The sequence below is a fragment of the Dreissena polymorpha genome, chromosome 10 (assembly GCF_020536995.1).
Source record: "Dreissena polymorpha isolate Duluth1 chromosome 10, UMN_Dpol_1.0, whole genome shotgun sequence".
In the NCBI taxonomy this organism is placed as follows: Eukaryota; Metazoa; Mollusca; class Bivalvia; order Myida; family Dreissenidae; genus Dreissena; species Dreissena polymorpha.
Window position 1 is genome coordinate 78,307,209 of NC_068364.1, and position 17,125 is coordinate 78,324,333.

The 17,125-nt window shown below is 35.9% G+C and overlaps 2 protein-coding genes across 5 annotated transcripts in view; one reads left to right on the plus strand and one right to left on the minus strand.

Annotated features, from left to right (window-relative positions):
• LOC127846998 (tRNA wybutosine-synthesizing protein 5-like) overlaps positions 1–8,145 on the minus strand; it is a 34,531-nt gene extending 26,386 nt beyond the window's left edge. For 3 of the 4 annotated variants that reach the window (XR_008033777.1, XR_008033776.1, XM_052378473.1), the window contains exons 1-2: positions 7,849–7,955; positions 1,998–2,152 (exon numbers count right to left, since the gene is read on the minus strand). Coding sequence is in view for 2 of the 4 variants with exons in the window: in XM_052378473.1 (XP_052234433.1) it covers positions 1,998–2,152; positions 7,849–7,941 (248 nt within the window). In the remaining 2 variants the exon portion in view is untranslated. Of the gene's footprint in view, positions 1–1,997; positions 2,153–7,848; positions 7,956–8,075 lie in introns of those variants that run through there. The other variant, XM_052378474.1, reaches the window with a different exon arrangement.
• A 14-nt stretch (positions 8,146–8,159) lies between these two features.
• The window catches only part of LOC127846997 (alpha-1,6-mannosylglycoprotein 6-beta-N-acetylglucosaminyltransferase A-like), a 72,305-nt gene continuing 63,339 nt past the window's right edge, over positions 8,160–17,125 (plus strand). Inside the window, exons 1-2 of the mRNA XM_052378472.1 lie at positions 8,160–8,200; positions 11,143–11,332. Of these exons, the coding sequence (XP_052234432.1) occupies positions 11,198–11,332 (135 nt within the window). The 5' untranslated portion in view covers positions 8,160–8,200; positions 11,143–11,197. The remainder of the gene's footprint in view (positions 8,201–11,142; positions 11,333–17,125) is intronic.

The following is a 17,125-nucleotide window of genomic DNA, read 5'->3' on the forward strand; positions in this document are numbered from 1 at the left end:
GAATTTTCTGCTCGAGCAGAAAAAATGCTGGTCGAGCAGTAAATTTGCTGCTCGAGCAGCATTTTGCTGGTCGAGCAGCATTTAAATGCTGCTCGAGCAGCATTTTTTTCTGCTCGAGCAGAAGTTAAAGTTTCGACCCCTTTGGTATCCCATAGGTTTGGGTGGAGTCTATTGTGGTATGTCAGGTAAGAGTAGTTTTGTCAAAGTATCAATCAAATCTAATCATAAATAAAGAAGTTATGGCAATTTTAGAGAAATTTAATAATTTGACCTTGAGAGTCAAGGTCATTCAAAGGTCAAGGTAAAATTCAACTTGCCAGGTACAGTAACCTCATGATAGCATGAAAGTATTTGAAGTTTGAAAGCAATAGCCTTGATACTTAAGAAGTAAAGTGGATCGAAACACAAAATTTAACCATATATTCAAAGTTACTAAGTCAAAAAAGGGCCATAATTCCGTAAAAATGACATCCAGAGTTATGCAACTTGTCCTTTTACTGTACCCTTATGATAGTTTGCGAGTGTTCCAAGTATGAAAGCAATATCTATGATACTTTAGGGGTAAAGTGGACCAAAACACAAAACTTAACCAAACTTTCAATTTTCTAAGTATAAAGGGCCCATAATTCCGTCCAAATGCCAGTCAGAGTTACATAACTTTGCCTGCACAGTCCCCTTACGGTAGTTAGTAAGTGTTGCAAGTATGAAAGCAATAGCTTTGATACTTAAGGAATAAAATGGACCTTAACACAAAACTTAACCAAAATTTTCAATTTTCTAAGTATAAAAAGGGCACATAATTCTGTCAAAATGCACGCCAGAGTTATCTAACTTTGCCTGCCCAGTCCCCTCATGATAGTAAGTAAGTGTACCAAGTTTGAATGCAATAGCATTGATACTTTCTGAAAAAAGTGGACCTAAACGCAAAACTTAACCAAAATTTTCAATTTTCTAAGTATAAAAAGGGCACATAATTCAGTCAAAATGCACGCCAGAGTTATCTAACTTTGCCTGCCCAGTCCCCTCATGATAGTAAGTAAGTGTACCAAGTTTGAATGCAATAGCATTGATACTTTCTGAGAAAAGTGGACCTAAACACAAAACTTAACCGGACGCCGACGCCGACGCAGACGCCGACGCCAAGGTGATGACAATAGCTCATAATTTTTTTTCAAAAAATAGATTAGCTAAAAAAATGTTTTATTGGGTAGTTCTAATAGTTGGGTATCTTAGTAGTTTCCTAGTTTGCTGAATGCATATTTCCGATTCCCATGTTAGTTTGCTGAATGCATATTTCCAATTCCCATGTAAGTTTGCTGAATGCATATTTCCAATTCCCATGTTAGTTTGCTGAATGCATATTTCCGATTCCCATGTTAGTTTGCTGAATGCATATTTCCAATTCCCATGTTAGTTTGCTGAATGCATATTTCCAATTCCCATGTTAGTTTGCTGAATGCATATTTCCAATTCCCATGTTGCAGACTTCTTTTTATCGCAAAAAAAGGTTAATCACGGCAGTTCATGGTGATTCGCGCTGATTGCCTTACAGCGAGATTCATCACACGACGGTCACCATGGAATCGCCGGGACATCACCCAAATATTCTTGTTGCTCGGAATCACTGCGATTTGTCACATTGCATCGATCTTGGCAAAAATCAAGGGTCGCGAAGTGTATTAATGCCTATAAAAGGATAAATATGTATCTTTAAGCAGCAATGTATCAAAATTGCACTTTGTGAAAAAGGTAGAAACAAAGTAAAGGTTGAACAGGCAAATTAAGTTAACATGGTTTGTTAACTAAAGTATATTTCTAACTTTTTCCCAATACCGGTTACAAGTTTTCATGTTGCAAACTCCCAATGGTTACAAGTTTTCATGTTGCAAACTCCCAATGGTTACAAGTTTTCATGTTGCAAACTCCCAATGTGATCGCTTACTTAAACTCATTTCTAATGCAGTACAAAAATTACTGCCCACAAAAAGATGTTGTACCTGTACATGAAGTTCTTGTTAATGAAGTCCATCTGAGATGTCTTGGAGACATGAATCTTCACCTCCCTATCCCCACCCTTGCTTGCAAGGTAGTCCACTGTCCATCTTTCTACACATGGGCCTATGTCCACCCCTCGCAACACAATGGGCCGTCTCTAAACATCGAGGACCAGAAAACATGTATCAGGTCTACTTTGTTAGTGAAAGATTAAGAAGACAGAAATAGCAGAGTTCTGTGACCTGCACTTTAATACAATCACATCTAAAAAAGTACTGGGTATATTACTTAAATTAATATGATTTTCTTCTTAAAATTTGAATTATTGAAATGAGTCATATTAACTAACTAAGTATTTCCGAAATAAGTGGGACACCCAAAATTGCGTTTTTCCCAAAAATGAAAGGAAAAGGCCTGTATTTGCATGCATACCTTTAAGGAATTTTATTATTACAGTGCTGTATGTTCATGTATACTTTTGCATGTTTTCATAACATGTTTTAGCAGCTTTGTTCAAGATAAATAGAGGATATTTGTTGGATTCGATGGAATATCGATTTTATTTTGCGAGTGATCATATAATATAAAATGTATTTCTTATGATCACAAGTGAATTAAAATCGATATTCCATCGAATCCAACAAATTTTCTTTTTATTTTATGCTCTTTTTCACTATTAATTTTCATTGTAATAGTGTTTAACTGGATGATTTCGCTGGATTTATTATGTCATTTCGTTGAAAAAATGACGTCATTTCACAGTAAAACAGTGAAAAATATCGATATTTTTCACTGTTTGAAATAATGACATACCACTTTTATTTCACTGATATTTTTCTATAAAACACCGGAAAGCATAAAATAAAAGTTTGGTAAATTTTAAGATCATGTTCACGTACCTCGATATACTACAGATCCCAAATATTTGAATAATTAACTAACCAAATATTCTCATATAAATTTTGCTTGCTGTTTGTTGCCTGCTTACAAGGGCTAGAAAATAATCACGCACTCACTCGCAAACTGTGAGTTTCACAATCAGTTTTGTGAGTACTGTATATTGCTGCTCACACAAAACTGCAGGTAAAAAATTGACATTAATCGCTGAGAATCTCTGTTATGCTTGGTAACCTGTCATTTTCAATATTCTCCCATCTATTCCAAAAGACAACACATGTGATCTGGTAAAGGGCACGCATGAAGTCAAAATTGGTTTTATTGGAAACATGAAATAGTGTGTCAGTTGACTCCAGATTTAATGTTGTAGGAACACACTATTCAAGAATTGCATTCATTTCGATGTATTTTAACAATGAATCAAAAACAAAACAAGACAAAACATTTCTTTCCATCCTTAGTAAAAAACTAAAATTAAAGTAAAATTTCCAGATTTTATGACTGTGACTTTTAAAATTTAAGCCATGAAAGTTAGGGCTTCCAACTTTTAAAAGCTAGTGGAAGCCTAGTTCTTCTGATATGCTTTGAACTTTTAAGTCTAAGTGCATACATACAGCTCAAAATTCTTCCTGGTAAAGGCAAAAACCATGTACGGTAAAAATAATTTCTCCTGAGTACATCTTAAAAAATAAACTGATTACATTACAACGAACATAATACCTCTTAGCATAAATATCAAATTTATAGTCTTTTGCATAGAAAATGTACTCAAAACAAGAACAGTTTTCAAACTGAAAGAAGGAAGTTTTGAATAAACGATTTTAGCAAAGGAAAGAGTTAAAGAGAAAAGTTAACAATGCACTTTTTTTTAAGCCGATTGTCTGGTCGCATACTGGCAAGTTCACAGTCTGGCAACTGAAAGTTATAGTGCATAAAAGTGTTATTTGACAGTTATTTCCCTGCTTGAGGTTGATTTGTATACATGTATACACAATAAATTGTTGCAGTCTTTACTTTACATAAATATTTGGGAGAAATAAACTTTTTATAAATTTTGAATTCAGAATATCTCAGTGTTTTCCATTCCATAAATGTAAACATTTTCTGGAACAGCTGATGTGTTTGAAACTTGGATTAATAAATGTTTAATACATGTAATTAAATTAGGTCTGGTTACCTAAATGTTGTTTTAATTTGTACAAAAGGAGCCTATTAATTAAATTTTTGTACAAATTATGATATTTTTGTGGCTCATTTTACTGTTGAAAGTGCTTTCTGGATTCCAGGCAGCAAGTTTATACAAGGGCTGTCTGTAAAACATGCATGCCCTCCATATGGGCTGTCCGTTGTAGTGGCAGCCATTGTGTGAATATGTTTTTTGTCACTGTGACCTTGACCTTTGACCTAGTGACCTGAAAATTAATAGGGGTCATTTGCGAGTCACGATCAATGTACCTATGAAGTGTCATGATCCTAGGCAAAAGCGTTCTTGAGTTATCATCCGAAAATCATTTTACTATTTTGGGTCACCGTGACCTTGACCTTTGACCTTGTGACCTCAAAATCAATAGGGGTCATCTGCGAGTCATGATCAATCTACCTATGAAGTTTCATGATTCTAGGCATATGTGCTCTTGCGTTATCATCCGAAGGCCATTTTACTATTTCAGGTCACCGTGACCTTGACCTTTGACCTAGTGACCTCAAAATCAATAGGGATAATCTGCATGGCATGATCAATCTACCCATGAAGTCCATGATCCTAGGCAAAAGCGTTCTTGAGTTATCATCCGGAAACCATTTTACTATTTCTGGTCACCGTGACCTTGACCTTTGACCTAGTGACCTCAAAATCAATAGGGGTCATTTGCGAGTCATGACCAATCTACCCATGAAGTTTCATGATCCTAGGCATATGCGTTCTTGAGTTATCATCCGGAAACCATTTTACTATTTCGGATCACCGTGACCTTGACCTTTGACCTAGTGACCTCAAAATCAATAGGGGTCATCTGCAAGTCATGATCAATGTACCTATGAAGTTTCATGATCCTAGCCACAAGCGTTCTTGAGTTATCATCCGGAAACCACCTGGTGGAGGGTCGGACCGACCGACAGACCGACAGACATGTGCAAAGCAATATACCCCCTCTTTTTCAAAGGGGGGCATAATAAAACAAGAGCTCTACGGTCGGTGACAGATGCCCCCCTAAACAGGGCCTTGACACTTGATTTTTATGCCCCCCTTCGAAGAAGAGGGGGTATATTGCTTTGCACATGTCGGTCGGTGGGTCTGTCGATCCACCAGGTGGTTTCCGGATGATAACTCAAGAACACTTGGGCCTAGGATCATGAAACTTGATAGGAACATTGATCATGATTCGCAGATGACCCCTATTAATTTTGAGGTCACTAGGTCAAAGGTCAAGGTCATGGTGACTCGAAATGGTAAAATGGTTTTTGGATAACTCAATAACGCATATGCGGCCAACAGGGCGAACTCTGAACAATATAACTGAAGCAACTGGTCTGTAATCCTAAATCTATAATTATCAGTCCAATGAAACATCATCATTTGAGTAAAATAAAGTGGATCAGTAAAAATATTATCAGAATATGAGATTTTTTTGTATATTTTGTATATTAAATATTGTGTTAATGTTTAATTTTGTTGATTAATATAAATATAAGCAGGACAGAGGAGGTAATACACTATTATATCTTTCTTATATACAGGGGAAACAAATGCAATAAGTTTAAATTTCATGTTTAATAAATAGAGGATATTTGTTCATGTCAGTGTGAGATCATTTATTTTTTTCATTGTCCCTTGACATATTGCTTTTATATTTGCCTCCCCCCCACCCCCCCAAAAAAGTTTTTTTTTTAAACATCTAATAAATTAACACACCCCACATTATACCCCCCTCTCACTCCCCCCTACCCCCACCCCCCCCAAAAATCCCTCTCACCCCCCCCAATTTTTTTTTTAAACATCTAATTAATTACCACACCCCACATTATACCCCCCCCTCTCACCTACCACCCCCCCCTACCCCCGCACCCCCCCACCCAATTTTTTTTTTTTAAACATCAAATAAATTACTACACCCCACATTATACCCCTCTCTCACTCCCCCCAACGCCCCATCCCCCCCCCAATTTTTTTATTTAAACATCTAATAAATTACCCCACCCCACATTATACCCTCCTCTCACCCCCCATACCCCCCTACAATTTTTTTTTATATTTTTCCTTTTTTATTTTTGAAAGATCTTCTAATAAATTATTGAATATGAACAATTTCCCCATGATGGCTTACGTTATACTGTCAAGCACTCGAATAGTCGAGCGAGCTGTCCTCTGACAGCTCTTGTTAGGTCACAAGGTCAAGGTCTCAGTGACTCGAAATAATAAAATGGTTTCCGGATGATAACTAAAGAATGCTTACGCCAAGGATCGTGAAACTTCATAGGTACATTGATCATGACTGGCAGATGACCCCTATTGATTTTCTGGTCACTAGGTCAAGGTCACAGTGACTCGAAATAGTACAATGGTTTCCGGATGATAACTTACATTAGGTCAAAGGTCAAGGTCACAGTGACAAAAAACGTATTCACACAATGGCTGCCACTACAACTGACAGCCCATATGGGGGGCATGCATGTTTTACAAACAGCCCTTGTTTACTGTCCAAGTCCAGGGGTTCTTCCAGCCATTTTGGGAAAAGGAGTCTGGTCAAATTGGGATTTTTTTAATCAATAAAAGTGGCAAATTTGGGAATTTTTTATAGACAAAAAGGACCAAATTCTGATTTTTTTCTCAACAAATATTGACACAACAAGTGTTTTCCTGGCCATTTAGGATTACAATCATAAAAATTATGGTTTTATTTTTCTAAATTGTAAAAAAAAAAATGAGATAAAGATTCTAATAATCCTATGTCATAAGACACTTCTTTCTAAAAAAACAATAACAAAACACTCTCTTTTTTTTGGGGAGGAATGGGGATTTTGTTTTAAATTTCAATTTGGGATCATGTCCGTTTGCTTAGGGATTGAGTCTGTTTAACAGCCTTTTTTACATAGCAGAAAAAAACCTTAGGTCAATGCATCTGCACAGTATGAGGATTATCACTCAATCCTTTGATGACATATCAAACGGAAACAAATTTAACACTTAATGTCACAGTGACCTTCACTTTTGAACTACTGACCCAGATTTCAAAAGGGGTCATGTACTGTCCAAGGCCAATGTACATGTGAAGTATCAAGCCAATACGTGACTTCATTGACGAGTTATTGATAGAAAATGATTTTCACACTTATTGCGCCAGTGACCTTGACCTTTAACCTAGTGATTCCAATTTCAATAGGGGTCATGTAGTGTCAAAGGACAAGGCACATGGGAAGTTTTAAGCCAAGGAGTGAGTCAGCTGACAAGTTATTGATTGGAAACAAACTCACACTAAGTGTGACAGTGACCATGCATGACCTTGGACCTCATGACCCCAATAGGGGCCGTCTACTGGCAAAGGCACAATACACATGCGAAGTATCAAGCCAATTGGTCAATTCATTCACAAGTTATTGATCATAACTGAACTGGTCTACCGACTAACTGACCGACCGACATACAGCAAAACAATATTCCCCTCTTCTTCGAAGTGGGGCATAAAAAGCATTTACAAGCTGCAATTCCCAGCAACCCAGAGAGTCTGTAGCTTTAAGATGAATTATGGAAACTATTTGAAGAGCTGGTTTGAGCAAATCAAGTGTATGTTTCTCACAAAATATGAATGGTGGGATTGAATACGCCTATTCAAAATTTACTTGAGAACACAACCATCCGAAACAATCATCCGAAACATAGGCAACATGTTTTATATGAAAAAAGTACAATAAAACTACATTCATGGAAAAGACTTGATAGCGAAAATAATTGAAAATCACCTTTTTATATAAATCATTAAATGTTTCCTTTGATACATTGCTCAAAATATCAACATTAATGTAATTTAAGGAATTCGTGTTTTTTGATGTCATGATGATGAATAAGTGAATAGCTACATTTAGGACTATCTAGTTATAGGTGAGAGTCCCTTAAAACACAATAAGTGAAACTAGCCAAAAACACTAATATTTGAATATGTGCATCTTTTTTTAAATTAAAAAATCACCTTATTAATAGTGCACATTTCGGATTATCTATCAGAAAAGAAGACACAATTATACGGTATCTATTCACTATCACCTTACTGTAATAATTGTTTAGTTGTAAGAATAGCATTCGACAAAGCATCAGGTATGTGTTTTTGTTATTTTTATACGTCTTTCTGTAATTTTTATGCTCCCCGAAAATATTTTCGGTGGAGCATATAGTTGCCAGTTTGTAGTTCGGTTATTCCTTACTTCCTGCCTTCCGTCACACTTTTGCTACCGTTTCTCATAGCGCCTTCAATACTTTACCAATCGCTTTCATATTTGGCATGTAGGTACCTTGCATGGACCCTTTTGATGAGGTTTGAGGTCACTGGGGTCAAGGTCACCGAAGCTAATAATACACTACCTTCCGTCACACTTTTGCTACCGTTTCTCGTAGCGCCTTCAATACTTTACTAATTGGTTTCATATTTGGCATGTAGGTACCTTGTATGGACCTCTACCTTTTCATGAGGTTTGAGGTCACTGGGGTCAAGGTCACCGAGGCTAGTTATACACCTCCTTCCGTCACACTTTTGCTACCGTTTCTCATAGCGCCTTCAATACTTTACCAATCGCTTTCATATTTGGCATGTAGGTACCTTGCATGGAACTCTACCTTTTTATGAGGTTTGAGGTCACTGGGGTCAAGGTCACCGAGGCTAGTAGTACACTTCCTTCCATCACACTTTTGCTACCGTTTCTCAAAGCGCCTTCAATACTTTACCAATCGCTTTCATATTTGGCATGTAGGTACCTTGCATGGACCTCTACCTTTTGATGAGGTTTGAGGTCACTGGGGTCAAGGTCACTGAGGCTAATAATACACTACCTTCTGTCACACTTTTGCTTCCGTTTCTCATAGCGCCTTCAATACTTTACCAATCGCTTTCATATTTGGCATGTAGGTACCTTGTATGGACCTCTACCTTTTGATGAGGTTTGAGGTCACTGGGGTCAAGGTCAAGGTCACCGAGGCTAGTTATACACTTCCTTCCGTCACACTTTTGCTACCGTTTCTCATAGCGCCTTCAATACCTTACTAATCGCTTTCATATTTGGCATGTAGGTACCTTGCATGGAACTCTACCTTTTTATGAGGTTTGAGGTCACTGGGGTCAAGGTCGAAGTCACAGAGGCTAGTAGTACACTCCCTTCTAGTAGTACACTTCCTTCCATCACACTTTTGCTACCGTTTCTCATAGCGCCTTCAAAACTTTACCAATCACATTCATATTTGGCATGTTGGTACCTTGCATGTACCTCTACCTTTTGATGAGGTTTGAGGTCACTGGGGTCAAGGTCCCGGTCACCGAGGCTAATAATAGACTTCCTTCCGTCACACTTTTGCTACCGTTTCTCATAGCGCCTTCTATACTTTACCAATCGCTTTCATATTTAGCATGTAGGTACCTTGCATGGACCTCTACGTTTGAGGTCACTGGGGTTAAGGTCGAGGTCACCGAGGCTAATAATAGACTTCCTTCCGTCACTCTTTTGCTACCGTTTCTCATAGTGCCTTCACTATTGTACCTATCTCTTACATATTTGGCGTGTAGGTACCTTGCATAAACAATATAATTAATATTTGTAATTCCATTTTGTATATCCATCTTTAAAGCCACACACCTTGCCTCTGACTTTGAAATAAAATACATGTTAATCAATACATATAAATGCAAATTGTGCAAAATTGTCATGAAATCTATAGCCTAGTTAGCAAGTAGTTTATAGTTTTTCAAACGGTACCGCTTTTAAAACCGAAAGTAGGTTCTAGAGGTATACGTCCATTCATTTCGACAAACGCAATTATTTTCAAGTTTTAAAGAGCAAAAAAGACGGATTTCTACCTTGTAACCACCAGATATATTCTAATTGGCATAGATTAAATAAAATCTATAGCCAAGTTACATGTAGCAAGTAATTAATACTTTTTAAACGGTACCGCTTTTAAAGCCGACAGTAGGATTTCTAAACATAAACATCCATTTTAACTATGGCGATAGTTTTTAAGTTTTAAAGCGCAAAAAAGAAGGATTTATACCTTGTAACCGCCAGATATATTCTAATTAACATAGAAAAAATTAAATCTATAGCTTAGTTAGGAAGTTATTTATTATTTTTCAAAGGGTCCCACTTTTAAAACCGAAAGTCAGATTTCCAGACGTATATACGTCCATTTTGACAAACGCGATTATTTTTAAGTTTAAAAGCACAAAAAAGACAGATTTATACCTTGTAACCACCAGATATATTCTAATTGGCATAGATAAAATATGTTTTGTAATCATACTTAAATTTACTATGCCAAATAAGGTGTGTGGCTTTAAAGACAGCATAGCACAGTTCCTGTGCCCTAAGAAAATATTTCTTGGCAGTAGGTTCTATATAGCTTTTTGTTTCCAATTAAACAAACAAAATGCAGTGACTTAACAGAGGCTAAGTCACAGTGGTGTGGGACATCGTGTTTGCCTAGCAATCAGGTGGCCATGGGTTCGTTCCCCGCTGTGGGAGTGCTCTTGAGATTTCCCCCATAGAAACCGCAGGGCCCTTGCTACACTTTGGGGGATTGGGGCCGGGTCCCTCAAAGGGGGAAATTTCGCGTCGTTTTGGGCGAAAAGGGGAATTTTAGAAGATCTCTTCAACAACCATTCAACACTTAAAATTGCTATATTTTAATGTAATGTACATTAATATACATTTAATCAAAAGTTCATAGCAAGATACCAGCTAGCAACATAGGTATAAAAGTAAAAAAAAAAATTCGGCCTCGGCCCCAAATACGGTCAAACGAGGGCCCTGAAACAAATTACTGGTTCTAGTCCCAGGAACCAGACTTGAGATTGTTTCAAATAAGCCCAAGGCTTTCTATAAAATGAGCTATAATAAATAGATGTATTTACTATTACTTTAAACTAATTGTTGGTTACATGACAATGAAAGAAAGAGGCTTATTGATTTCATCAGAAATGTCAGCTTGTTTTGCAAGAGTGTTTATTCGATGTTTATTACACAATATTTACTTGTTTTAATGGTTAATTGCAGATAAATATGTAAGGCAATACCTACGCAGCTTCTGTACAGTATTGAGGTACCACAGATGGCGTGTAAATTGTTCAAGTTACCGCGCCGACAGTGGCTCTTGTTGTTGCTCGTTGCGCTGGTGCTGTGGGGTCTACTGATTGTGAACATCAACATTGGCATTGTTAGCAATCATGACAGTGGACGACTAAAGGTACATTGTATGGGGTTGTATCAACTGGGGCTTTATTTTTCCATAAAGGGAAAATGCAATTGAGGCATTTGGAATTTCTGCGTAAAAAGTCCACTGATTTGAATGAAGTACATGTCATTTAAAATAACTCTTTAAAATAATGTATAAACTTTATAATAATTTAAATTATAAGAACAAAATCATGTAAATTATAGTTATATACTTTGTTAGATGTAATTGAAATAAAAGTGAGATATAATAATCATAAGACACTTCTATTTTTTTTCAGTTTTTTAAAATCGGGAATATCTATTTTTTCAAATTTGGATTTTTGTTACACTTTTGCTTTGGGGAAAAAGGTCCGTTTAAATTGACCTACAGACACAGCTGTAAAAGGCCTGCGTCACTTCTTGCCTTTAGAATAATCAGCTCAAGTGTCTTTTTCATAAGTAAAAAAACGTTACATTTTATAGTACATGTAACTACCACAGGTGTTGGGTGCGTGAAAAATTCACTGAAACATGTTGTTTTATGACATATTGATAGTATTTCAGTGAATTTACAATGTGCCTAACACCTGTGGTAATTACCAGCATCCATAGTTGTAATTAGGCCAAAAAAAAAATAGTCTTGGTTCAGGGAACCCGACCGACCCTATTTTTTGCCCCCGACCCTTACGATTTTTTGGTCCATGGAAAAAAATCTGATGGCGAAAATGCTAAAATCTCGTAAAATTTCATTGAAAACAGCCACCATTTAAACCTGGATTGGTTTTTCTATATTTTTCTCTTTGTTTCAATGAAAGTGTTCGCAATTTGAACAGTGAACAAAAACCGGTCTGCACCTGTATACGAGACATTGCTTGACCTTATTGTTATTGAAGTGTGAATGCTAGCTGGCCAATCAACATTGAGCTCGCTTACACATGAAATAACGTTGTTGAATGAAATGTAAAAATGGGTGGAGCTATGGAGTAATATTCGGTAATTCATGCGCAGACACTGTGCACTTTGAATACACAGTTAAAATTGTCGTCTGCAAACAAAATAGCGGCCGGTCGCAAATGTCGTATTATTAAAGATTAAAAATGAAAAGAAGCCTGACAATAATTTAATTATTTCCAAGCTGTCTATTGATCTGAATTTAAAAGTGATAATTAAATAATTAGTTCTATGTCGATGATGTTACAACTTTCTGTCAATTTCCGATCAAATGAAAAGATGATAATTAATTAATTTGTTTGTTTTACTCGCACACTATGCTAACTGACAGCAGCGTATTTTAATCAAATGAAAATGTGAAAAACACGCGCGGTTTAATTGTTATTAAAGTTTCATATTTTTAACACATAGGAAGAGTCATTCATCTAGTCTACTATAAAAATGGAATTAACCACTTTGTCTCTACAGTCGCTAACATGGCGTCTTTAACCTTAAAGCGTCGTTGGACGAAAAAGAGTCATAAAAAAAATAAATTAAAACACAAAACACTAGAGCATTCCAAGAGTCATGGAAACTTGACAACAATTGGCTTCGCTTTGATAATGAATCAAAATCAATGTACTGTGACGCCCTTAGCCTGTACAAACCAATAGCAACATTCAAATTTATGTACACTGCTCACTTCCTGTGCGATGCGCTCAAACCCATTGCCATTTTATAAAAAAATGTACCAGAAGAAAGACTTGTGCTATTCTGAGGTTACCCTCCTTTTGACAGCCACTATTCAGACTCTTGAGCACCTGTCGGAGACTCAGGTCTCATGATGAAAAAAATTCTGAAGGTCACACCCCAAACACCAGAGACTGATAAAGATGGCTTGTTCACTTTTGAATATGAAGGTCACACTATTACAGACAGACAAACAAAAAATGGTTGGCTCAAAGAAATTTTGGGCCAGCGCTAGCCCTGAAGAAGTGCATAAAGAGCTAGGAATATTGAATAATATACAACGACTAAATACCACATGTGCAATGTTAATAATTTGGTCAGTGTTTAAACAATCATGGGTGCATTAACTGACCCTTTTTCACCCTGAAATCAGTCGACTGGTAAAAAAAAAAAAAAAAAAAAAAAAAAAAGAAAAACCTACCTACCCTCCTACATTTTTCTGGCCATGTTCCCTGAACCAAGACTATTTTTTTATTTGGCCTTATTGTGATTGTGAAACACATTTTTAAGCCCACAGCATCTACAGATAGTGAGTGGTATATAGACATTGGCCTGTCTGTTTTTTTTTTCTGTCTGTACAAAGTTAACCCAAAATGACATGTTTTGTCTTACATCAATAGTGCTTCCTACAAAGCTTTGATAATATCTTTGAAAACTTAACACAACAGCGCTTTCCACAGAAATTTTTTCAGACGCCCGGGGGCCGTTATTGGTAGGTTAGGTAGGGCAGCGCCATTCATACTTTATTTTTGTTTACATTAATGTATAACATTATTTTGATTATGACTCCTCAAGAAAAAACACAGCTATAAAGTCATTGATAACAACATTTTTAAATTGTTTAACCCTTTCTCACATAGATACGTTTAATCCCGACCCGATCAATTCCCCAATACATCCCTATGAACCTGATTCTATCAATTACTGCATACTTACACATGTACTTCTTTTTCCATTGCTATTCATTACTCGATAATCCTGTATATTCCATTTTAAGCAAATTCTGGGAAATATTTAGGATAAAAGAGCTCAAGAATTTATAAACACAAACATTTTTCTTCAGTATCATGAATTTAATTTTGCATATGTGACTATTTAAAGTTTGATCAAATAAAATAAATAAACCCAAACTTTCCACGTGAACTCTAACTCACTGACGGACAGACGGACGGCCAAACAAAGCAAATTCTATATCCTCCGCCTTTGGCGGCGTATAATAATTCAAATGGACTCTTTGCATATTGGCATATCAATTTAAACTACTACATAGCTTTGATACTTACATTCAACTCTCAGCACACTCACATCACCTGACCTGAATTTCCCTTGACGTTGACCTTCATAAGGACTTAACCCAGCTTTACCACTTATATGTAGATATGTATTGTGATGAATTTGTAGTCCCTTAGAAAATTATATTTAATTAAAGATCTTTCTTACTGAATTCAAGATTTAAAGCCTTCATTTCCAACCCTGGATGAGCAGAATAGAGCATAAAACCTGAACAGACTGCGAGTTACTCAGGCTGTTCTGTTTTTTTTGTTTGTTTGCACACAGCCATTTTCCCTTTGCTTCTTATGGGCGAAAGGGTTACTCAAATGGGGGTTAATGGGCCAATGAATTAAACTGATAAGACTTCCACTCAGGTCATATGTGATTTTGAATGCACCACCCTGTTATTTATAGGTGTTATTTGTCTTTTTCTTTTTCATTTTTAAAGCACATTGAATATTGCAATCTTAGCATGATGGCTTAATCTAGACTTCCTATAGTCTAAAGAAAGAGACTTAAAAATTATTGTGGAGAAATTGGAGCCTACGTTCCAGATATATATTCAGTCTGCAATCAAACCAGTACAGATATACATGTAGGGTAGACTATAAATTAAAATTGTATAATGAAACCCTAGCAAATGCACTCTCAATCCAAATAAAGGTCACTGTTTAAGTACAAGGAGAGAATTACAAAATGGAGAAATCTTAAATAGGCTTTATCTTAAGGTCATTGATCATGAGTCTTGAAATACTTTGTCAGGTACATTTTTCTGTGGTCTGTTAGTGTCTGAAATGGGATTAGATCTTGATTTAATGAGATGAATATGCAGGGGTAGAATTCAATGCCAAATGTAAATTTACATATTTTATCATTTTAGTGAATACCAACTTACATCAATGGTATACAGTTGGGGATTAAAATTTACATAATCATATTCATACAAACTCAGATCAATACATTTTTTACAACAAATGTTATGAAGAGCAAGTACCAAGCTCCAATTCACTCACTGGGCCCATGTTGATGGATGCATACAAATACCTGTTGAGTTTGTGTCCAGGTTAATGTTTGAAAGTGTGCATTAAATGGCAAAATTAGATATATTTCCATTGATTTTTATTGCTAAAAATTACTGCCGAATTTTTGCTGCTTCCTAATCGCAAAAATCAACTTTTTTCCCCAAAAAGCTGACCAAATTTCCCCAAAAAAGCTCAATTTCAACAAAAAAAATATTTTTTTTTTAAGAAAGAAGTCTCTTATGACTTATGATTTCTTAACTCTAGATCTCAACTTTTTATTTTAACATCCTGCAAAATATATAGCTTTAAATTAGTCTTTTTTGTTGATAAATAATTCCCAAATTTGCCACTTTTATCAATTAAAACAATCCCAATTTGACCAGACTCCTTTTCCCAAAATGACTAGAAAAAACCCTGAACATGCACTTAAATTTGTTTTTAATTCTGTTACTTATAATCATATTTATAATGCTTAATTTTTCCCAATTGCATGGTTTATCGCGCTATTTTTCCTAACTTCATGGTTTATCGCGTTAATATTCCCAATTCAAATGGCACAGGCTGTAACAAATACATGTAAAAGCAAAAAAATCACTGATTTCAGTATTACTCACTATGTGTGTTAAGATAAGCCTATTCATCGCATATCTATGGGTGTGTTAAAGGGGCCTTTTCACATTTTGGTAAATTGACAATATAGAAAATTATTGATTCAGATTTGCACAATTTCGTTGTAGTTGTGATATTTGTGAGGAAACAGTAATACCAGGTTTTTTTTCCACTTTTTGGGAAGATAGCCCATGGCTTTGGAATTGGGAATTTTATCGGCATTTTCATGAAATTGGGAAAATAAATTCATTAGCCTTTTTTTCCACATGAAAAGTCCACTGATTAGGGAAATACTAAATTTGATACAACTCTTTATAATCATTCAAATTTAAAGAACAAAATCATATAATACTCTGTTAGATGTAATTGAATTTAAATTGAGATAAAATACGCGTTAGACTTCTTTCTAAAAAAAAAAAAAAAAAAAAAAAATTTTTATTTTTATTTTTTGGAAATTGGGAATTTTTTTCCACATTTTTGGGAAAAAGTATACTTTTTGGGATTGGGAACATAGCCGAATTTCGGCTATAAAATCGGGCCAAAAAAAAACACCTGAATACATGTACTTAACATTTACTATGCTCTAAAATATCCATTGTATGCATCTTTTGACGATATAAAAACATGAAAAATATAAAGCGTTGCAACGCGAAATGATAGAATAATTTGGTGAGTTCTGTTGTTGTTGTTGTTAAAGTTTGTGATATTACAAGGATTACTTATATAAAGTATAAAATAGATCGCTTAATCTATGAGCACGGATAGCCGAATGGTCTAAGCGATAGACTTTTACTCCAGGTGTCAGTGGTTCGAGCCAAGTTGAGGGTTACTTTTTAGCTCACCTGATTGCTCAGGTGAGCTTTTGTGATACTCACAGGTCTTTGTCCGTCTTCCGTCCGTCCGTCCTTTGTCCACATTTGGTTTGAAAACACTCCCAATGATATCTCGATCAAGTTCGAAACTGGGTCATGCTGGGTCAAAATTTAGGTCACCAGGTAAAAAAAAAAAGAAAAACCTTGTAAACATTGTAGAAGTCGCATTTCATGCCCAATCTTCATGTCACTTTGTCAAAATGTTTGCCTTAATGATATGTTGGTCGAGTTCAAAAGCGGTTCTGGTCAGTTAAAAAACATGGCCGCCAGTGGGCGGGGCAGTTTTCCTTATTTGGCTATAGAGAAACCTTGTAAACACTCTAGAAGTCACAATTTTTGCCCAATCATCATAAAAGTTGGTCAAAACAT